The sequence below is a fragment of the Notechis scutatus genome, chromosome 1, assembly GCF_049901735.1.
Source record: "Notechis scutatus isolate UNSWTSFEM ecotype Mainland chromosome 1, rNotScu1.2, whole genome shotgun sequence".
Taxonomy (NCBI): Eukaryota; Metazoa; Chordata; class Lepidosauria; order Squamata; family Elapidae; genus Notechis; species Notechis scutatus.
In genome coordinates this window covers 188,458,007-188,482,580 of record NC_142009.1, presented here as the reverse complement: position 1 = coordinate 188,482,580, position 24,574 = coordinate 188,458,007, and the positions used below count along the sequence as shown (strand labels likewise).

At 37.4% G+C, this 24,574-nt stretch overlaps 1 protein-coding gene across 2 annotated transcripts in view; it reads right to left on the bottom strand.

Annotated features, from left to right (window-relative positions):
* Positions 1–23,669, bottom strand: part of GPR155 (G protein-coupled receptor 155) — a 34,945-nt gene extending 11,276 nt beyond the window's left edge. For both annotated transcript variants that reach the window (XM_026677686.2, XM_026677683.2), the window contains exons 1-11: positions 23,399–23,669; positions 20,348–20,852; positions 14,628–15,027; positions 13,737–13,902; positions 11,246–11,401; positions 9,482–9,565; positions 7,902–8,022; positions 4,372–4,456; positions 4,193–4,280; positions 3,483–3,696; positions 2,605–2,721 (exon numbers count right to left, since the gene is read on the bottom strand). In XM_026677686.2, coding sequence (XP_026533471.2) covers positions 2,605–2,721; positions 3,483–3,696; positions 4,193–4,280; positions 4,372–4,456; positions 7,902–8,022; positions 9,482–9,565; positions 11,246–11,401; positions 13,737–13,902; positions 14,628–15,027; positions 20,348–20,810 — 1,894 coding nt within the window. In that variant the 5' untranslated portion in view covers positions 20,811–20,852; positions 23,399–23,669. The remainder of the gene's footprint in view (positions 1–2,604; positions 2,722–3,482; positions 3,697–4,192; positions 4,281–4,371; positions 4,457–7,901; positions 8,023–9,481; positions 9,566–11,245; positions 11,402–13,736; positions 13,903–14,627; positions 15,028–20,347; positions 20,853–23,398) is intronic.
* Positions 23,670–24,574: the final 905 nt, after the last annotated feature.

Below are 24,574 nucleotides of genomic sequence, written 5' to 3'. Positions count from 1 at the left end.
TGGCAGCAAAAAGCTAATAAATACTGCACCTTTTGCTGCCAAAGCAATTCTTATTCTCCAGTTCAGAAGCCTCAAGGCTTGCTACTACAGCGCAGAATGGCTTCCTAATTTTATCTTCTTTTCCAAACTAGTTATCAATCCCATCTATCTCTAGCCAATTATTACATTACAGAACTTGCTTCCCTAAGAGTCAAAATAAGTGACACTGTAAACCGCTTAGAGAGAGCTGTAAAGCACTGTTGAATTGATATGTAAGTCTAAGTGCTATTGCTATAGCGTAACATCTATTTTTAAAATAATCTATTATTATTAATCAGCAAATCTATACATCATTATTTCGTTGTTTTCTGTTTCATGTCAAAATGTTCAATAGGAGCTTCCAATTGGCATTAAAGTGGCTCAAATGTCTTTTCTTTAGTCATTTTCACCACCTCAGCCAATTCCATCAACTATATCGACCATTCTTCCATTATAAGTATGAACGAATTTTCCCACTATTGAGCATATAGGATTGTGGTTATCATATATAAAAACAGATCACCATGTGGATTTTCCAAATTTTTATCCAACAACCCCAAGAGATTTTTTTTTTTATTTTGTTGCATTTCTTCCCTCTCTCTTTACTCCTCTTTCTCTTCTTTTCTGTTCTGTTTCTTGATTAAGATTTTTTGTTAAGTTTTTATTTTTCTACTTTTGAACTTGGTAAAGTATCAAAGAAGAAAAATAAATAAATCTAAGCCTCCAGAGCCAGGATGAAGTACAAGATCTTCTCTCTGCCTCTGCTATTCAAAAGGGTGGGATAAACAGCTCTTTTCCCACCCCGTCGGGCACATTTGCTATCTAAATTAGTTCTTTGTTGCAACAATGTGAAATCTGTCTCCCCATATATCTATGAAATATTTACTTTACTGGCCCCAATGTATTCTCGCATGTGTTCTTTAAAGGAGGTAAATATATTACATTAAGAAGGTGCATTTTCCTGTTTATATTTTTTTGTTGTTGGAGGTTTTATCTGACTGATACTTCTGGTATTCTTGTAACTTTCAAGATATTTCAAAGCAGTATGAAAATGCTAGGAGGGAACACATGTGCTGAAAAAACAAATAAGGTTACCAAACTGAAACAAAGCCCTTTTGAATGTGAATATAAAGACAGCCATATACAGGTAGCAGGTGTGTCCCTTAATTTCGCTCTAAATGTCAACTTATTATGCAATAATATTAAAAATGGTGTTTACATAGGATCTAGAATCTTACTCAAGCAATATTCCTGTTCCTTGGTGATTTAAGAAATTAAGGAGGAATGGATTATGAAGGTGGTAGAATTTACCAAAATGTCAAAATTGACTTGTTTGATCAGGGATAAAACAATAAGTACTCTCATAAAAAACTGGAAACCACTTGTGGTCCTTTTTATTAAAAGTGGAAACAAATATATTGACAATTTATGCATTTGCTGATAAAAAAAGGATTGAATATGGGAAGAAGAGAATGATATAAATCTTAAAGAGGGTGGAGAAATAATAAGTTTATATATTAGTGCTGTGAATAAGATTGGAATTCACTTCTTTATATAAATTTTCCTTTTCTTTTTCCAGATGTATTTATTGTTCCTTGAACTTTTACATTTTTCTTTTTGTATTTTAATGGTTATCTTCTACTTACATAAATATCTTATATATATGATATAATAACATGGAACATCAGATAGTAACATAACATAATATGGAACGTAAGAAAGAAATTACGTAAAGGGCTCATGACCCCATCTGCCTAACAGCAGGTGAACTCTCCAAAACCAGAACAAAAATGGTGCATGAAGGCAGCAAAAGAAAGATTAAGATTAAAAATAGGCTGGGTTCAAATGATAACACTGGGGGAAAAATATTTCCCTGGCTATCCCTATCTCAATGAGGCAAGGCTCTGAATTTTACCATCTCGTGCATTCTAATCTCTCTGTTCTCTGCCTTCTGAATCAGAAATAATTCTTGAAGCTATAGATTTTCCCTTATTTTGTTTATATAGGTAATCCTTGACTTACGACTGCCTATTTAGTGACAATTCAAAGTTACAACAGGGGCATCCAAAAGGTCCTTACGATCCGGTTCCAAAATTCTGATAGCTGTCCACTCCATTTGGTCATATAACTGTATTTTAGGCACTTGGAAATATTTGCAGTGGCCTGGAATCACAGGACTGTGATTTTCCATGTTTTTGCTGAAAACTGGCATTTACTTTCAGTTTTTGGCAAAGCTACCCCATAGCATTTGCTTAATGACTATGGATTTGCTTAAGACTGCCCTCCAAAAAGGTCCTAAAATTGGTTCAGTCATGGGGGGTGTGTGTGTGTGTATGTGGCTTTTCACCATCATGACTTACGACCATAATGAGTAGGCTCTGTTACAATGATAAGTTGAGGATTATCTATATATTAATCATAGTGATTCATTTATAAGCAGGCTGAGTTATACAAAGGATAAAAGGTGAAAAATACAACTTGCAGCAAAGTATTCAAACTGTATAAAGAACTCTCTTGGTTAAGTTAAGATACAGTATTGCATAATTGGTAAACTTTTTAAATTTTATTTCAAACAAGATAGTTTACCTGTCTCAACTGAGAAAGAACAATTCTCACTGAGTCCAGTACTACATGCAGATTCTTCTTCAGAGCAGCATAATTCTCCATTTTGTTTTTGACATGTGTAGAACTCTACAAGGTTCTCTACAAGGAAAAAAATATTTCTTAGGATTTTAAAGAAGAAAATAACTATACAGCTGAATGTGCTTGGGCAATGGTTAGGAAATATGAATATTTTTTTTAATAAGTTCAAAAAATATCCATGGATAAAACATACATCATTCTTTTTGTCATCCCTGGCTGGCCTTTCTCCATACTGAGGACTGCTAGAAATGGTATTGAACTTCCACACAGCAAGAGTATGAAACCCATTATGAGCAGATGTGGTTAAAATACAATGATTAATATCTCTTCACTGCTGGCTGGAGATGTAGATCACTATGGATTCAATGGTAAAAAAGGTGTTTCAGAGCACGTAGAAGTGCTCAGGCTGTTGCAATTTCTTCGAGCTGTGCATTTTCCTGAGGTTGCACAGATGGCTATCACAGCTTGCTACGTTTGGTTTAAACAGTTGCAAACAGATGCTACAAGTGCTTGGAAGCCCTTTCCTGTTTTGGGTCAGGCCTTTCATAGCCCTAATCTGGAGAGCCATCTTAACCCTAATTCTGCCCTATGCTTCTTTGACTGCATAATTTACTCAATCTCAATTTTAAGGTGTCCATTCCTAGTTGCATCTCTATTCCTCACTTTAATCGGAGGGACTCTACCTCATCTCACAGATAGCAAGGCAAGGTGCCTGCAGCAAATTGGAGTCCTTGGTCTTTCCTCTTTTTTTACAGTGGTCAGAACCATCACCAAGTCAAGTTTCCCTGCTCCTAAAACTAAGTTGCAGTTGTTCGTTATACCTCTTTCCGTGGGAGAATCTGTTTCAGAATGAGAGACACTGGAGGAAGGTTTATAGTGTTGATTCGCTTCCCTTTCGGGTTCTTCTACTTGATGTTGAAATTGCTGGTTTAGAACCTCATAATTAGTCCCTGCTGTCCCAGATCGGTTCATACACATGAGTGACACACCCGAGAACAATATGCTGATGGTTACGATTACTGCAGTAGTAATCACCTGGCCAAAAGAGGAATCGAAAGGAGGAAGTTAGGCAGAAGTTAAATTATTATGATTATGATGCATTGCACGGTCCACCAGATGTTCAGACTGGATTTGGCATTTTTATCCACCTATCAAGTCCTTCCAACGACCTGGGATAGGCAGGTGTTGACGTTTAATGGTGTTAGAGGTTCTGTTGCAGGATGTAAGCTGTTCCGAGTAAAGCTGCCTTTTGCAATTGACTGATGGGGAATTTGTCAATGCCACTGTTGTTTCAAGTGGTGCTCCAGTTGTTTTGGGATTGCACCCAAGGCTCCTATGACTCTTGGTACTACCTTTGCTTTCTTTTGCCATAGTCTAGAGAAGCCAAACTCTTAGGGTTCTTCAAATTTTGGAGAGCAGTTATATAGTCAATTAATTAACGTCCCCCTCTTTTCAAAAGCTGCTTCTATTTATCAAATAATGAGCTTCATTAAGCACTGATCAACAAATGGTAATACAAAACTCTCCCTACCTGATGTTTCCCATAAAAAAATGCTGAGTCAATTTCACCAGTGTGTTTTCCAGCCATTAGAAGAATTCCAACAATGACCACTGGGATGCTGCAAAGTATAAAATACAGTATAAATCATACATGTAATTAGTTTGTCATATCCTATAAATTTTCTTAGCGATGAACTTTTGCAAACTTACCCCCAGCCAGCTATAGTAATAATTCCAACAGGAATCTTTAGGTTTTCCCTTCTTTTCAAAAGGAGAAGAGAAAGAGCTAAAAGGCCTATTGAAAACAAGGAGAACATCTCAGTTTTGTTCTTTTCAGGAAACGATATTTCCCCCAGACCTCTCTCCCTCCCCTTCTCTCTCCTGTACTCAAAGGCAGTGACATAACAAGCCTGCTGTTCTTATAGCAATAACATTAGCTTGTGGGATGTAAGAACCTGTCCATCCTGCAAATCAAAAGCAATATTTCATTATAGGGGTGTCACAGTTACTTGTTGGTATGTCAGTATATCATGACAAGAGTCAGTCAGTAACGTATGGGTAAAGGCTGCAGACGCTATCGGAATGCTAATGATTCTTGTTCCGTATATTGCGGTGGTTGGCTAGGAAGAAGAAAAATTGAGATCATTGTATTTTCAATGGAAAGTAATTTATAGGATTAATGTAATATATAACGTAACTTAATTTCTGCAGTCATATCTATGTAGCTCTTGCACATTTTCTACTCAAATATATATTTATCCAGTGTTGCAAAATATAGGGTATGGGGAATACGTGACAACTATTTTCAGACACTGGGAAAATGCTGACCACAAATTTCCTTATTAGAGCTGACATGAAGTTTGGGATTGCAGTACTGAGTTTTAAGTAATATATAAGATAAAATTGCTTTTTAAATGCATATCCCATCACCAGCCAGCTGGTTATGAACATTACAAGGCTGTACTGAAGGAAATGGGCCCATGGGAAACCTGTAACTTCCAGTTTTATCAACTGGAAGTCACTCCCAAGGTGATTCCTTCTTTTTAAAAAAAATTTTTTTTATTGATTTTACAATTAAAACAAACCAACAACACATACATAAATGAAAGAGAGGAAAAGAAGAAAGGGAGAAGAAAATAGAAAGAAAAAAATAGAAAACAATTAAAAACATTCTCATCTTCAACAGTTTGTAGGACCTCTTTTTTATCCTTATTTTATGCCATATACACACACCTAATCCTTACATATATCTGTGTATCACTACTATGGATTTATCCTATCCTCTTTTGCCTTTTAGTGTGAAGTCTATCCTTGATCTATCCATTTGTACCAGCAGTTCCAGCTGTTGTAGTATATTGAAGTGTTTTTATTTTTTAATGCCAAAGTTAATTTGTCCATTTCAGCACAACTTGAAATTTTTTGAATGATCATCTCCTCTGATGGAACATGAGGCTGCTTCCAACATTGTGCAAAAGCCAATCTGGCCGCTGTCAAAATGTGTATTATTATATATTTCACTTTTTTTGATATTTGTTTATCAAAGATCCCTAACAGAAAGGACTCTGGTTTGAATTTGATCTGTTCTCTTGTCGTTTCTTCCAGCCAATTTCTAATTTTCTGCCAATATTTTTGAGTTTCTGTACAGGACCACCACATATGGAAAAAAGTTCCCTCTTTTTTTCCCCGCATTTCCAGCAATTCGGACTCATATAGGGGTGCTGTAATGTTTCTTCTATGGTTTTTTGTGCCATGGGCGAAGCTGTTGCCGACGTAGTTGTTAACGTCGGGGTGACCTTTCTTCCAGTTTTCAGAGCTGTAGTAGTTGTGGAAGTCATTTCTTTTAAGATTTGTTTCTGTTGTTGTACTATATTAATTATATTATCCCAAATTAACATTCAGTGATAGAATCTCTGAATTAGGATTGACCAGTATCTAATTACTTAATCTATCTATCTGCTGGATAGCTGTGCTCTTAACTGGTTACTGGAGTATAAGTACTTATATATAAAAATATTATCACTGTATTATTTTAAATCCAAATTCTAAATCACATATATAATTTTGTAAGGTCTATGCTCAGCCTCTATACATAACTTCATGTAGTGTGTGTGTGTGTGTGTGTGTGTGTGTGTGTGTGTGTGTGTGTATATATATATAACATCCAAATCCAACTATATTTAAATATTATAAATAAATATGTGTATTTATCTAACCTTATTTTAAATATTCTTAAACACAAACAGTATTACATTCGTTCCCAAGTGGATTAATTGTGATCACACAATAAATTATAATATTAATACATAAAATCCTATACTTATTAATTAAATAATACTTAATGTTCTTACTATTTTCCCTATATATCTAATCTAAGTATAACTATCACTATTAATAAATCAATTAATTCAATTATTTAACAATCAGTTACAACAATCAATTTTCCTTTCCCCAGTATGCATATTTATAATCATTATAAAGAGAGAGTAAAGAAGGAGAGATAGTTCATCATAGCGCCAGATGATGAGGGAAAAAGAAGAAAAAAAATTGAGCAAATGTATACAGAAAAAAGGGAGTAAAAAAGGGGGGAAAAGGAATTTTGAAGTAAGTTTTTAGCTTTCCGTCTCTAAGTTTGAGAGCTTTCACTCCAAATGCACCGGAAGTGGGGAGGTAAAAAATGCTGAGTAGTTACTGCAATTACACAGTATCTCCACACATTCGGAAGCTTCCACTTCCGAATGTATTAGCATGTATTAGATAACAGATAGAAGTACAAACATGATTATTAACACATGAAATGGATAAGAATAAAAGGGAGCATTAAGACAGGGACGGTAGGCAAGTTGGTGCACTAATGCATGCCTCTTAAAAACCTCTTAGGAATGGGGTGAGGTCAAGAGTAGACAGTCTAAGGTTAAAGTTTTTGGGGTTTTGGGAAGAACTTCTCCATGACATCTGCCTTCCCCTGATCCTCACTTAAGTCCCATTCCCTCAGTGCAAAGTGGGACATCCCTGATCAAGTAGGATTGTCGCTTATAGTTATCCAAGCATAATTATTCAAGCAAATCTTTATACTGCATCCAATGGACTTCTAATCATACAATTGCAACCTCCTTTTTTCCCCCTTCTGCACCTTGGTAAAGGAATGAACAGGAAGAGTTACCAAAACAAGAGTCAGGTAAAAGAAACCTGAATCCAGGCCTCTCAGACAAGACCGTCACTAGTTTTTACAAAAATAAAGAGAGGGAGCAGAAGGGCATTCAGACTTCCAAGATTCTATTGCTATAACTTTATCATTAAAGTAGTACTAGCCTGTAGGATTGGTTTCCTAATGTGATCTATCTTGAAGGGTTAAAAAATGTCTCATACAATCCAATAATCCAGTGATTCTACACCTTGGTAAGTTTAAGATGAGTGGACTTCAACTCCCAGCATTCGCCAGCCAGCACAAGATGGCTGGGGAATGCTGGGAGTTGAAGTCTATTCATCTTAAACTTGTCAAGGTTGAGAAATACTGCAATAATTCTATTTACAGACTTTTAAAGGAGTTTTTAGGAATGGATAGGAAGGTTGAAGCTGATTCAGTGGTAACTGTTCAATAGGTAAAGAGACTTAAATGGATGTAAACTGGTGTTAAAAGTTTATGCTTCAGGAACATAGGATAATCTCCAAGCATTGTCTCTTTAGCATTACGTCATCAAAGAAAACATATATTGCTTTATAGGCCGGAAATTTCTACTTACCTGTCCACAGAAAAGCACTATAAAGGGAACAGTACAGGAGAATGAACACAAGAATCTGCACAAAGATGCTTTTCTTCTCTATAGTGAAATTCCACATTACCATTCCAACACAGGCCACACACTAAAAGAAATCAAAGCAATTGTGTCTATTGTATATTTTATGACTGAGATGTAACTGAAGAAATCTTAATTAAAACCTTTCATATAGTAAAATGACTAACTCCACCAGATTTTAGAAGAGGCATGTCCTCCTGCATGAAGGTAAGGGAGACGCCTCTAAGACAAACCATAACAAACTTTTCAAACAGCACAGCATCATCTAGTGCAGGGGTGTCCAACCTTGGCAACTTTAAGACTTGTGGACTTCAACTCCAAATCCTCAGCTTTGCTGGCTGAGGAATTCTGGGAGTTGAAGTCCACAAGTCTTAAAGTTGCCAAGGTTGGACACCCCTGATCTAGTGCAAGTAGACCATTGTCAAATCTTATTGTTTTCAGTTTGGAAGCCCTCTTGCTTTGCAGGAAAAAAAATATTGACATTGTTCAAAATTGAAGTGAGATTGCCAAATAAAATGAAATAAAGCCAACATTTTAACATATCAAAAGATTTCATTCCTTTTTTTTTTTTTTTATAAAAAGGGGGATTCCACAGATACTTTCTCACAATGCTGCCTAAGTTTTGGAGTCTACAGTTTCCATATCAGCATTGCATGGTATAACTTGCTTCTAATTTTTTTTAGAACAATAGTCCATACTATTATAAACAAAACTTCTTTCTCAATTAGTACTAAATTTCAAGAAGAAAATGCTTAAATTTTCAGACATGAAAATGTTGCATTTTCAGTCAAGGATAAGTGGCAATAGTATGAAAAAGCGAAGTACGGTGAACACAATCCAACTGGAATGGAAATTCCCCATTGGCTATTTTGCGCTGCATCTGCTTAAGTTTCTCCTAATTGGATTCTTTAACTGCAGTCTATAACTTATACTTTGTAAGGAACACTCTATGTGTGGGCTGGGGAGAGGGGGGGGATTTCTGTTGATCTAGAGCAGGGGTGGGCAAACTACGGCCCGCGGGCCACATCCGGCCCATTGGTCTTTTAATAATCGCCCGCCGAAGATTGGTACAGAATTAAGGTTTGATGTGAATGATTGAATGATTGCATTCATTCGATTTTGACTTGTAATGACAGGCATTTCGACACCAGGTGGCGGCCCGTCTGTCAAATTTTAAAAGTCAATGAGGCCCCCGAGCCAAAAAGTTTGCCCACCCCTGATCTAGAGTCTGAACTACATTACAGGAGAATCAATATCAGGTATTATATTTATGTATAGCTTGATGTTTAGTTTTATTCACAATGCTTCTGTAGCAGCTTGTTTTAAAAACACCAAAGTGGTGTCAAACATTCTTCCATGATGCACCCACATGTAATTCAAAGGCAATAACTAAATCAAAACCTGCTTGAGCAGAATGCTTGCATTGTGTACCTTCTGTTAAAAAAATAATAATGCTGTCTGCAAACTACACAACAACCATTCCTGGAAAGAAAACATTTTGGGATATAATTCTCCATTTCACTGACCTGAGCAATGAGCAAGTTAGTTGTAAGCATATGAGGAAGCTGCTTGTATTTTTTACTCAGAAGAATAACCCCGAGGGACCAGATCTGAAACACAGAGTGAACACGATGTAAGGCTTTCACTTCTCCTAATTATAAAATATAAAATATTCCACCCAGGTTTTCATTTCAATGACATTCAAACAGTTTGTGCAATCTCTGTTAAGGGACTTTCCTTGGCATTACTGATATTTCCATAATGGGCTCAGGTATCATTAGAACAGAGCTTTCATATCAGTTTCCTCTTTGCGTTGGCATTCTCAGTTTTTCTAAGCTAGCTAATTATCAAACCCTTAAAAATGAAGACTGTACTATACTTCCAGAGTTTCACAGCCCTAGACCCCCATCTCTGCAAGAACACTTCCACTAGCCTGATAAAGAGTTCTAGTTTTTAAATTTTAGCCCCAGGCAACAATCTTTACCCTCAAAACTGAAAACCCTAAGGAGAGGGGAAAAGTGGTAGGGGAGCAGAATTTACTTCTCTTTTTTCCCTTGGCCAAATAAGCTTCTTATTTAATAATCTGAACATGTTTGTTTTTCACCCATTAGTAAAATAGCATACAATTTGTTCCTTAGTGAGACAAGTGACTGCTTAACTGAGAAAGGGTCTGAGTGGAATTGACCTTATTCCATTATAAAACACAATTTTTTTTAAAAAAAAGTCAGGAATCTGTTGAGCTGTCAGTCACATTAGACAGAAGACCATTTGTGGGTGCACAAGGAGAGCTTCTTTCAAAAAGCTGTTGAACAGAAAAGGAAAAAAAAAAAAAGCCCTCTTCAATTTCTCTTCTTTTCAAGCTTCTGCCTTTTGTTGCTTCCTAACCAGGATGCCTTGTCACATCCAATAATGATGCATAACGGAACAGAAATGCAGCACAAATGGTGTGACAATTATAAAAAAAAACAAACCAAAATCTATGGTAATAATTTATCATCATGATTTTGCTAATATTCTTCAAAGTCTTATATCTGTCCAATTCATTGATTTATACCCCATTTCACGAGGAGTTCAAGACAATGTTAATTCCCTCCTATTTTCCCCCTACAACAATAATCCCGTGAAGTAGTTCAGCCTGAGTGAGAGAGAATCATTAGTTCAAAGTCAACCAATGAGCTTTTGAGGCCAAAGGTTGACAGAATCCGAACCTCCCTTCTCCTTTTCTAACACATTACTCCCCATATTTGTAAAAAAAAAAAAAAAAAAAATCGTGGCCTTTGGAAAGAAGAGGGAGGGGAAATGTTTGCAAAGTAGAAAGCATGAGAAAGAGATTCAGGAACAGCTGCGGCCTCGTTTTATTGCTCTGAAAAAAAGGACAATGACCGGTTTTGAACAGGCTTGCAAGATTCTGAGAATGTATCCTATATAAGTAATAAGATAATGATCCTTGCCATGACTATTCTTTGATCTGGGCTAACTTAAAAGGCTGACAACATAATTGGGTTAGCTAGTTCCTATTACTCGTCTTCTCTTCAGGCAATAGACTAAAATAGAAACCAGTGGCACAATTCTGTACTGTACGTATTTACAAGTAATTTAATCCAAACTGCATCTCTGACGCACAATAAAGCAATTTGCTCCATTATGCCCAGGATATGCCCAAATTATCCCCAGTTTAAGAACCACTGCTATAGAACCTATTTTAAATGGGACTATTAGCATCAATTCTTTATTTTCCTCCCCATCTTTTAAACACAGAAGAGGATAGTTCTGATTAACATGATACTCACCAAAGAGACCAGACTAACAATGCTAATATCGAAGCTAACGTTCTGAATTGCTGCAGCCAATCTGTCTGGATCCATAGAAGGAATGGTCAATAGCCATGCGGAAACATACATGATGGGAGCAGACACAAAAGTACTGATCACCATTCCAGAAGTTATCTGCAATCACAAATCAAAGTAACAGTATGGTGGGACATGTGATAAAGCAAAGAAATATTGGAGCAGGATTCATATTCTCATACAAAAGATTCTCAAAGTGAATATAAAGATAAAACCAAAAATGTTTCTGGACTTTGTGCTTGAGGTGGACAAAAATGTAACTTTGATTTTGGGTTTTACTGATTAGATAGATTTGCTGTTATAGAAATGGCTAGTTTATACTATTATGTAAAAGTAAAAAATTGAGGTTTGATGTTAATGCCTTATTTTACTGCACCAAAGGGAGTCGGAAGTCAATGCCTTTTCTTTCTTTTTCCCTTCTTTTCTACACTTTTCCCTTCCCTTTTCCCTCCCTTATTTTTCCTATTATTTGCTTTTGTATTTTATATTATAAACAAATAAAAAGGACAAGTGAGACAAATCAAAGTAACGACACATTTCCACACTTTATTATATGCCCAACAAACAAATAATGTATTTTCAAACCCTTCAGCTTCCTTACTATAGAGGTAAGCAGAATAGTCTGCAAAACAAAACCATTTTTGCACAGGCTGATTATAAAGACATTTTTATTCTCCCAGTATTTTAACAAGAAGGACAGTATTTTTACAAGAAGTCCTTGACTTACAATTATCATTGAGATCACAATTTCTGTTGTTGAGTTAGGTAATTGAGATTTTATGACAATTTTATGACGTTTTACCATGGCTGTTAAGTGATTCCCTGTGGTTCTTAAGTGAATCACACAGTAATTAAAAGAATCCATCTTCCCTCGCTGACTTCCTACTTGTCAGAAGGGAGTTGCAATCATCATAAGTGCAAGGATGAGTAAGTCAGTCACTTTTTTCAGTACTGTTGCAACTTTGGTCACTAATGATTGTTGAGGATTATCTATATATGCACTTTTGCATGCATTCCACTTCCCCTTAATTTAGTACAGAAAAAGTACAGATGTTCTTAAAATCTTGAGGAAGGGTTACCATTACTTATTTCTTTTCTGGCCTAAAAAGCTACCAAAATATTTAAGTGAAGATTGTGCCATCTGAAATAGAGATTTCTGGTGGCTTCTGTTTCTGGTGGCTTTTAACTTCTTTAAAAATTATCCTGCCGTATTTTTCATTGGATATCAGGATTAAGAATTACAGCTTTTAATAGCTATGCATTATTTCAGGGAACCACAGAAATTCTGCAGCTAAGAAAAGCAACATTAGCATTAGCACTGTCACCGAACTATTCATGGCCAGAAAATATCTATTTTTGCTTTTCATGACAAAATGCTAATAATCTGATCATCTCAAATGAAAACACTCTACTTCGGGAGATTTATATTTATTTATTTATCTATAGTTATTGTCACAGTGTGATTAACAGCCAGAGAACAGAGGGATGGGAACACATAAAGTACTAGCAGCCTATTCCAATGGAAGTTTTCTTCTTTAGAAATAAACTTAGAAGTAGTAGTTTAGCCAATAAGGAATGTTATATCATGATTTCTCTCTCTTTTTCTCCCTTCAAAGGGAAATCCAATAAAGCATAGACAAAGCCTCTGGGTTTTTAAAAAATTACTCCTATTTAAGATTTTTTTATGTCCAGAGTCAATGAATGAATCAACTCATGAATCTGATTCACTCAAGCAAAATTAATTGCAATTGAAGCTAAATGGAAACGTGGAAATTTAGATTGAAAGGTACTTAAGTGTGAGGCTATACAGTCCCCCCTGCCCCCCAAGACTTCTGAAAAATAATCAGTTCTTTTACCCACTTAATTCCAGAAATGAACTTCAAAAGATGCAAGAAACTTCTGAAATATTCATTAGCATATTTAATTATTTTCTAAATAATTTAAGATTGCTGTAATTTTTCCTCAACTTGAAGAAACCAGTAAAACTTGCATGAAGAAATTATAGGTAGTCAACTTATAACTGCAATTGGGACCAGATTTCTGATTCATTCTGGTCACCCACATGACCAGACCCAATTTCATGACATTTTTTAATGGTGATTGCAATCATTAAAAAAATGCTAAGGTCTATTCATACAAATGGGTATTTTTTTTGCTAGAAACCACCAAAAAGGCCACGAATTGCAGTCACATAACCATGGGATGCTGCATTCAGTCATAAAGGTGAGCCAGTTGCCTAGCACCCCAAACGCAGACATGTCACCTCAGGATATGATAGTGGTAGGGCATGGCCTTTTACAACAGCCAGAGGTTCTTTACAAGTTGTAAAGCACCTCTTCCAGGCTCGTTGTAATTTTGAATGGCTGTTAAAGCAACCAGTCATAAGTCAAGGACCACTTGTAATTATGTGGGGAAAAATATTTAAGAGACATACAACTTCTATTTCCATGTTAAACTGTGTTGCAAATATAGCCACACCCGGAGCTGTTGGAAAGACTCCATAGAGAAATGCATAGTTGGATAAACTGGTATGGTTCACCAAACTCTGGCTCTTGTCTAACAATTCCACCATTTCCCTGCATAGAAGGGGCATCAACAGTCTAGATAGAATAAAGAAAGAAAAATAAGTTACTCAACTGGAAATTTAGGTCCCTAAATTCATAATCTTCTCTAAGCAGATCAACATATAGACTTAATTTTATATGTAGTACAAGTAGTCCTTGACTTACAACCATTTATTTAGTGAATGTTCAAAGTTACAACAGCACTGGAAAAAAATACTTATGACCATTTTTCATACTTACAACTGTCACAGAATCGCCATGGTCACTTGATTGAAATTAGGATGCATGTAATTATCACAATCATGTGATCATCTTTTGCGACATCTGACAGGCAAAGTCAGCGAGGAAGCCAGATTTACTTAACAGCCATGTTACTAACTTAACAACTACAGTGATCCATTTAACAACTGTGGCAAGAAATACTGTAAAATGGGGCAAAATTCACTTAACAACTGTCTTGCTTAGCAACAGAAATGTTGGGCTCAATTGTGATCGTAAGTCAAGGACTACCTGTATTTTTAAGAGCACTATTTTGTAGCATTCACATTTGCAATTGAAGCAAAAAAATATTTAAAGACTCTTACCATCTAATAATTTAAAATTCCTATGATGCAATCATAATAAAAAAAGGCAACAAATTTTTCATAATGTGAAATAAAATGGTACGGCTCATTCGTTAGAAATTATTTTTTTAGTTCATGACAAAGTATTTAAGATTTAATTTCCAAGCATAAAAAAACACAAGGCGGGGGGGAACTTACAGTTTAGCTGTGATGAGAAGAATCAGTGCAACAAATGTACCCCTTGTCAGTTTCTTTATTTGGCCAACCATGGTGAGACCCAGGTAAAAAAGAGCTGAGCCAGAAAATGAATTGGCAAGACTGTCAAGGAAGTTTTCCAAATATAAAGGAATCGTTTGTTTAAGGATGTAGTTGGAGGCAATTCCTATGAAGACCATAAACACAATTGGATTCTGCAATACGTGAAGAAGCCCGAGTCCTACGATCTTCATTTTGCTATGAGAGAGATTCTGATTGTCTTTTGATTTCTGGATTTCACAGAAGATAAACCCTAAGGGGTTTAGCATCATAAGTGATATTGGTGCAACCAGGTAAATGTACTGGAGATACTCTGGATATGTATTTTGATACAAAGCTTCAACTAGAGGAAAAAAAAGATTGTGATTAGAGAGAAAACAATATCTACATTTATGGCTGACTGGAAACCCCTAGTAAACTTTTTGCATGAAAATACACTTCTGGAATATCAGAAAAACTCCAGAATATTTCTATTAAGGTCAGAGTACAGCCCAAAACACAAATAGAATAGTTTGCACACTATTACAACACTATTCCCAGGAGAAGGGATGGAATTCCAACTGTTACCAATTGTGCATTCTGTTGCAGAATCTCTTTTTCAGAATGTAGGAGGACATTTTGAACAATGGATGAAGCAACAGCATATGCTTACAACAACATCATTATCCTGCCTTTGTTTATAGATAATTGAAGGTGGCAAATATACCTAATGTTCCTGCCTCCTCCTATTTTTTTCCACAACAATGCTGTGATGTAGATTGGGCTGAGAGAAAGGGGGCTGGCTCAGTCACCCAGCTACTTTTTTATTGTGCCTAAGTGAAGCCTAGAAATCAGAGATTCCTTATCTACTATACCAAACTGGCCCTCAATTGCATATTTTATTGGCAAGATAATTCACTTGACTATTGCTCTGCCAATAATTGAAAAATCGTATTTGCTGAGGAAGGACATGATCTTACCTAAGTGTTTTAAAAGCCTTTAACAATATTGAATGGCCTTTGAATTTTAAAATCAAACTTGGACTTGTTCCGAGAAGTTATATCATTCCATCTACTTAACCTCTGTAGGCAAGCTTGAAACATGATACAACATTGCATTAATGATAATCTTGTTTTATAACTCTGGTCTTTCTCTCAATGAAATGGCCTTTGTTTCATCTTACACCCAGTGATAAACAGAGATAGATTAAATCTTGCATATCCATTGACAGAGCAGCTGACCCAAAATCTCGTGTCATCAAAACACGCTTTCCAGCCAGGAAAAAAATGAAGTAGATAAGTTCCTGGCTTTTAAATTTAGTAACATTGTCTTTCATCTTTAAGTCTATCTAACAAGTAAATATTTAATGAAATATCAATTTGGCCATCTTCCCTAATGTCCTGACCATTGAATGCTTTCAACTCAAATGTCTAGTAGCTCTCTTGGCCATGCTGATAGGAATGATAGGATCTGTATCCCAAATCTCTCAAGAATGTCTCTCTGACCTTGATGCTGGCTCTCTGATATGTCCCAAGAAGCTATACCAGCTTATGTCCAATTCATCTGGTAGGAGTTTGCAAATTCCTATAAGAACTTAATACTTCTTCCTTCTCCTATTTTCCCAACAATCCTGTGAGGTGGGTTGGGCTAAGAGAAAATGGCTTCACCCAGTGAATACAGGTAGCCCTTGACTTATAACCTGTTGCTTAGTGACCATTCAAAATTCTGATGGACCCCCCCCCAAAAAAGTACTTGTGACCCAGTTCCCAGTCACAAGACCGCATTTCAAGTGTGTGGCTACTGGCCTGTATCTACAGCCATTTTCAGCATCCCATGGTCACATAACCACAAATTCCATTTTGATTGAAAATCAGCATTTATTTTAGGTTTTCAGCATAGTAAAAAAATGGATTTGCTTAACGACTGCCACAGAAGAGATCATAAAACTGGGTCAGATCACATGGTGACCCACTTTACCACAATCACAACTTGGAACTGTAGTCAGTAGGTTCTATTATATTCATAAACCGAGGACTACCCACATAAGTACCTATAAAAGAGATATTTGGAACGTCTCCATATTTTCAGCTGGGACTATATAACTATGTGACATTACTAACTGAATGCAACATTTCCTGCTGTCATATTAACCAATTGCACTATCTTTTCTCTTATCCCAAGCAATTATGTGGTAAATTCCAGCTTCCCATACTGAAGTCACTTTTATAGGCGCGGTGCGTACCTTGCCAGAAGTTTATTTAAATATTACAGACACTATTCAAAAGAGGGGCTGAGATTAATTGCAAAGCAACAGTATATAAGGGATAGTACACGGCTCTCCCAAGCTCTGTTTTCGCTGGCAGAGGGTTGCAGGAAGTCATCGCAGCCAAAAACGGAGCTCGGGAGCCCGTTTTCGCTTGCAGAGGCACCGCGGGCTGGTCCTTTGCTGCTTCCAGGGCCAGATCCAGCCCCCGGGGCCTTGAGTTTGACATTCCTGATGTATATGATGAAATGCATTCACCCAGTACCAGGGGGAAAAAAACCCAGCTAAAATATTCAAAGTCATAAGAGAGAAAGGGTGACAACACTTAAGTTCCACCTTGAACATCTGTTCATAAGGACGATGGCAAAGCCCATGAGATCATAGAATCAAAGAAAGAGCCATTTAAGCCCCTGAATCTAAACCCTGCTCAGTGTATGAATCCAAACGAAAGCATCCTAAACAGCCTCCATCTGAACATGTCCAATAAAGGAAAGCACACCACTTTTCAACTGGTTCTACTGCTAAGCTGCTTTTATTATTAGGAAGTTTTTTTTAAATAATCCTACAATTATCCTCTAACTGTAATTCAATTAAAATCGACCCTCCTAGATATTAAATGAACGTTTCTCACATTCTGACTGACAAAAGACCAGGTTTCAATCAATACAGCCCCTTTAAGAGGTACTGCTCAACTCTTGCCCCACTGCAAGCATATGAACACATTAAAAAAAAAAAAAAAGATCAGTGGACTGTGTTAAGATGTGGAAGTTAGGCATGTGTCTCCTTCCTGTTTATTCAGGACTACACTACTAGCAACCGACCAGAAGCATAAAGATGAGAACTCTGCAGAATCTTCCAAAGAGGCCCTTCCTTACCTACTGTACACGAGTATAAGTGAAACTCTTGTTAAAGCAGCCATCTCTTTTGAAAGGCTAAGCTCAGCTGTTCCTGGCTCTGCATCATATCCACGGGGAGGCAGATTGGAGTAACTGATGAAGTAGCCAGAGAAATCGTGTACATAAAAGGTTGCCTTACTGATTCTAAAAGAGGTATTTCACAGACGTTCCTGTATGTGTTCTGACCCAACCGGGTTCCCAGAGAGCAAACACAAACAAACTCAGTAACTCAAACTTTCACAGCTTTAATCTACAAATAAACTTCTTTGTAGATAAAAAATGGCTTGCAGCCAATTAGTCCAACCAGAAAAGCCTTGACAGAATTCTTCAGATAAGCTGGAGTCTCCACACACAATGTTGAGTTCTTAGAGTGTTTTTGCCTTCTACAGAATAAAACCCTTTGAAACCAGGCTTATATTCCCTGGAGGGAGGGGCCATTAATTAGCATTCTTACTCCCTAAAGTCACTGTGCTGCTCTTCTATGAATCATCCTGCGCTCACTCGCACTTAGCACAGACTCCTCGGGAACCTCCTCCTCACTGCTGCTGGCTAACCACAACAGTATGCCTTGAAACAGCTCCTCTGAAGACTTTTGCATAGCCCTAATAAAAGATTTAAGGTTTGGGAGGAAAATTGAGTGGGAGCAACATTATTACCCCTTCACTAGTTCTTCAGATCTATAGAGTCATAAAGTATTTGTATTTCTTTTTTAAAAAATATATTGCATTTTATTGCAATTAGTTTCTAGATTGCTAGATTTATTGCAATGTTTTTTTTGGTATGTATAAATTAAAATGAATTTTAGCATATTTCCCAAACTTTCTCATAATAATCCTTCCTAAACAAATACAATTGTAGTAGCACAATAGGAGAAGACATGCCTTGTATGCATTTATCTGAAATTGCATTGTGCGTGGCTTCTTCCAATGATCTTAACTTGTCAGGCTTTATTTGAGAGAAAGAATTGTCTAAAATACTGTGTAGGGCGATAAAAATAGCATGTTAAATTTTTCCTGAAAACTATCTGGTAAATGGTAACGTTTTTTTGGCTGTCACTGTATTATACACTGATTTGCTGACAATTTACAATCACGAAGAAAAGATATCACATAATTTGCATATAGAGCAAATACATAGAACAAAAATTATGGGAACTTTACATATAATTTTTGTATAGAATCTGGCCTGCAAAACTAACACATCCAATTGACTTCAATAGGTCTACTTTAAGTAGGGCTATTACATTCATTCTATTGAAATTGAAACTATGAATTAGTAGCAAGGTACTAGTTTTCTATATTTATTACCCCCTAGTGACTATCAAGATTTTTGCTGCAGAGTTATATGGTAGTTCTATTTTAAGTTGAACTAAATCACAATAGATGTCATACCTTACAATGGGTGGCCTGCCTGTATTTTCAAAGATATGTTTAACAACTTCTGTGGGAACTCTTGACAGAAGGGGATTATGGAAAAAAGAGGACAAATATTTCCATTCTCTAGAAAAACCAATTATATCAAATTTCCTGTTTCATCACACTATTAAATAATTGCACCTTAGTTTCTTTAGTCAGCATATTTAGAATGATGCAAACACGTGTCATTCTAAATATGTGTATGTGTATTATACATACACACACACACATATACATACAACACACACATACAAAACGTAAGATTTAATGGTGTTTAAATGACAGATATATTCCATTCTGATAAGTACCTTTTAATGATAGAGGCCATAAACACCTGTTTACCAATATTTGATTGTGTATTACACTCTGGAGATTCCAAGCTTGCTTTCTCCAGCTAAAAATTTAACTTATTATTATTTTATTATAAATGGCATCAGAATAAGGTAACATTAACTGCATATAAATGCAAGCTCTATGAATCAGTGTAGCTTCAAGAGCAGGCAATATAAAAAAGATGAATACTTTTAATCTGGAGATGTAAATGTAATGTGCCACTCCCTACATATGATGAAACTATTGCACGCATGTGCGGAAAGTTTATATATCATTTTAATCTGTTGTTTATCCAGTAATGGTTCATTAAATAAAGCATAATAGTTAGCTTTATCAGACACTCTGAGTCACAGAGCATGTACAGCTCACTACGGTACAATATCTACGTCTTCTTACAATGAGATTTTGGGGTTTAAGTACAGTTTAATATATGAAATGTTTGTCTTAAGGCTTTCACAGGCTAAAAACACTTACTGTACCTTTTTAAAAAACACCTCATCTTTGCAATATCAGGCCAATATTTTTTTTTCTTTCAGGGAGCAAAATATATTTTCTTCTCAAAAATTAAAACACTGCACTGCAGGTACAAAAAGTGAGTGGCTTTATGCAGAAAGTTATACATTGCCGATAACATGGCTAATTTATGTCTTGTATTAGAACTCCACACACACATAACCTCCTCCCCCCAGCTCCAAATATGTGTTTTGGAAATGGATATTATGCATGACGATTCTAAAGCACTATGGAAAAAATGCAATTACATAAAATGATTCTTACCTATAGGATATCCCAGTGCAAAGTCGTTGCTCTGAGTAGCAAAAATAGGAAAGAGTCCAGCTTTGCTAAATCGTTTTTCAGGAGTGACTATCAACAATGTTAATGTACAGACTAAGAAGAATACTGAGGCTTTGGCAATCAGGATGCTGTACAGAAAGGACCAATTCACGTTGGAAAAATTCAGCAAGACCATATTTTTGAAGAGTAAAGCTGGGAGTGCAAAGCGGGAGACAAAATTTCCTAATCCTTTGGCCTGAGTGGATGTAATTATATTAACTCTTCCAGCTATATATCCACAAAGGATAATGCCAAAGCATTGTAACAAAGCTGGAAAAAGCTTACTTATTGACATTGAAGGAGAATTACTGCTTAAGTTCAGTTGATCCTCGAACTTGCCAGATAGACCAGACATATTAGTTGCAGAAAAGATATTCTTTGTGTTGATGTGAGTAAAAAGATTCATGTTTATTCGTCCCTTCTCAAAATTTGAAAAGTAGAGTCTGATCTGTAAAAGAAGAAAGGCAATGTTTTTTTTTATTATTTTGAGCTGATATTGCATTCTGTATTTGTGTCTAGTGCACTGCCAACATGTCAAACCAAAAACCATTTTCATATTATGTTGAATATTTATCAGTGGACACAGAACATTGACTCTTCTTGAAAACAAAAAGAAAAAAATAAAGCAGGTGACATTGGGATGATGGTGGAAAGGAACTGAACTGCTTGTAGATAAACTAGTATGATTAATTTACTTCTGGGTAGGCCTGCCAACCTAGTTATTCGAAACCATGCAAATGCAAGTAGATAAATAGGTACCACTTCAGTGGGAAGGTAACAACACTCCATGAGCCTTTGATATATAGCCATGCTGGCCACATGACCATGGAAACACCTTCCGGCAACACTGGCTCCCTCAGCTAGGAAATGGCAATGAGCACTGGCCCCATTCTTGAGTAGACACTACATTTACCTTTACCTTTACCAGATCTGAATTTCTCTTTATAAAAAAAAAACTAAAAATTCTTACAAAAAATGTGTGGGATATAAAAAGTAGAAATTAGAACATAAATTTATAAATAAATTATATTGTAAAATTATAAAGAAATTATTTAAAAAATAAAGAAATTACTGGTCTAGAAACCAGGAGATTGTGAGTTGCACTGTCTAAAAAAAACCCCCAAAGGCAGAATAAAAATGAAAGAAAAAGAACTGGGACTGTTTTCATACAGCAGCGTGCCCATTTTGTTTGAACTAGTGATGTAGTAGCCCAGAATAATTGTGATCATGTCTGCCTATTGCACTTAGGAATCCAATGAATTTAGGTTTAATTTAGGTAGCTACTGAAATATACTTGCAAGTGTGAAATCTAAGTATATTTTCCTATCACAAATAGGAAGATCTAGCTTTGTGGAAGAAAGCATACTGACTGGAATTGCAAAGAAAAATCTTTGCAACAGAAAGTATCATTGTTAAAACATGTGTATTCTTACAATCACCTGGGGAGATGAGAGTTTTAAAAAATAAAACATAAGAGCCAGCTTATTTTTGAATTTCCTGTTTTTGAAAACCAACACTACCGTCTTTTCTATACTGAGGCCTGACCAAAATTCTACCTTGGTGGAAAAAAGGGGGGGAAATGCAAATATAATTTTGAAGATACATCAGTTTTACTTAAAAGTGTACAGCAGTCTGTGTACCATCAGGCAATGAAATTACAATTAAACAGTGCAATTATTTCATTGGGTAATTGCAAGGGAAAGGAGTAATTACAATAGGATGTTGTCATTTTGCCTCAGTTGACCTGTATTAAGTTTAAGAAAGAAATTAAAGGCAGTGGACTGGTAGGAACTGGAAGACTGTGGGCACAAAGCCTATTTGGTTGACTTTGGGCCACTTACACAATCTCAGCCCTAGGATAAAGATCCTGGCAAGCTGACTAAGGAGATTCTCAAGTCATCCAGATTATGGTTGTCCCAAAGGTGTTTTTCAAGAAGCAACTGGACTTTCTAGACTTTCAGAAAGTCCAGTTGCCTCTTGAAAAAGCACCTTTGGGACGGACGATCCTGGCAACCTACTTCCAAATCATGTTGCCAAGAAAACCGCAGTCTTCTAATTTGAAGGCTTATTTTATGAGATTCTAATGGACACCTGAATGCTTGTTTGGAAGCATTGAACATTAATAGCAATAACAATAGCACTTGGACTTATCTACCGCTTTACAGCCCTCTCTAAGCAGTTTAGAGTCAGCCTATTGCCCCCAACAATCTGGGTCCTCATTTTACCCACCTCGGAAATAAGGAAGGCTAATTAATCAACTAAATAGACAGAAAGTTTGATTATGAAAGAAACGCATCTAGCCCAGAGTTAGGGCTTAAAGAGAGGGGGGAACACCTCCCACCCCCACCGCTCCCGCCGAGCTTCAAGAGAAGCGCCTCGTATCACCCGAGGCGGCCTAGCCCGCAGCCAATAAGATCGCGTTTACGAGGAAAGGGAACGCGCTTGGTGGCGAGTTTGAGTCGATTTGCACCCAAAACCGCGGTGCCGGCCGATGGTAAACGTGCAGCAGAGGCGCGGGCGAATACAAGACTCCCACTGAGCGCCAAGCAGATTAACACACACAAACACACACACACCCATTTTCGCTGCTCTTAGCTGTCACCGGGCAAAACAGAGGCTCCCACGGAGGGGGCGCTTTTACAAGGCAACAACCTCCGAAATACACACACACATACATACTCCCGCAGCCCGTTAGCCCCTGGAGTGCCACAAGCCCTCCCTTTGGCTAAAGTGCAGTCCGTGAGTAAGCAGCCCCAGCGTGGTCCAGCGGGAGAAGGGGCTGGAAGCCCCTCAGCACCCCACTGCCTCGGACTGGGAAGCCGGCGAATGCCTTCCCCTCCCGCGCCCTCTCAATTCCCGGTTCCCTCACAGCTCAAGCAGCTGGCTCGGTTTCCACCCGGCGAAGGGGAGCTGCACCACCCCCCACTCCTCCCCGCCCGCGCGCCGCCCGCCTGCAGCTGTTCTCGGGGCGAGGGCGCCTCCGCCTCCATTTACCTGCCCTCGCCCTTACGGGGGCTGCAACAGCGAGAGCAAAAGCAAAGCGGACATCTCCGGCCCTGCGGGGTGGGAAACCTGTCGTCTTGACGGGAGGCACCTCGCGTGAGGGCTGAACCCGGCTGCGTGTGAGCTCACCGCAGAGGCGGGTCCAAGCCGGCCGAGCCCGCCCCGCGCGTCTGGGTTTAGCCAAGATGGCGGTGGGGTCGTGGGTGGCTGCACCAGAAAGGGGGAGGGAGGGAAGCGGCTCACGTGTTAATCCCACCTGCTGGTTGCATTTGCTCCGTTTTACCTGACTAGTAAAGCTTACCTCGTCCTCTCGGGTGGCTGGTCCTTTTATGTAATGAGTTAGCAGGCGTTTACTCGGAAGTAATTCCTACATGCCCAAATGTTCTGCCGTATGATGCGGCGCAAGGTAGTCCTGCAGCATTTGAGCTGCTGTGTGTTGACGGTGGAGATTCTTGGGCTCTGTTAGCCTCGATTCTAATTATTGTTTTTATTTTCCAATAGCCAGCCGTTCCTCTTTTTTATATACTGTATATATAACTGCTTGTCCTGTTAGCCAAACCGGGCTTTTCCCCTACTGCGCCCTCCTTGAGTATGTACAAAGCTATAGAAGCCAAAGCAATAGAAACTATGTAAGCCAGCTCTATTTTTATTGCTTCTGGAAAACCAATTAACCACCTGACTTCCCTGCAAGGCAGAGGTGACAACACACCTGGAAGTTGCTCTTGAACTGTGCAGAAAGAAAGGGGGGAAATGTTAACACGGCCAAGCCTCTCAGTCTTGAGCAAGCAATCATATGCTAGTGGTGAAATCAATATGAAAATGTTGTTGCCACTTCAGGTGCTTTCTTTTATAAACCCTAATGTAAAGGGGAAGAAAGAAAATACAAAAAAAATACAACAAAGGCAAGCTTTTAAAGTGTGAAACTGCTTTCTCACTGGAAAAAAGAGTCTCCCCCCCCCCCAATACTCCATGCTCAATAAATCCATTACTTTTTGCGTTTTGATAAAACACAAATGTTGGGCATATAATTCAGAATTACACACATTTTTAAAACATACCTCCCTAAAACAAATTAGTAAATGTAAAACCACGATGAAATAATTGCAGGATTGTAAAAGTTCCATCCAATATTTTATGCCCAACATCATAATGAAGTTAAAAACCAAT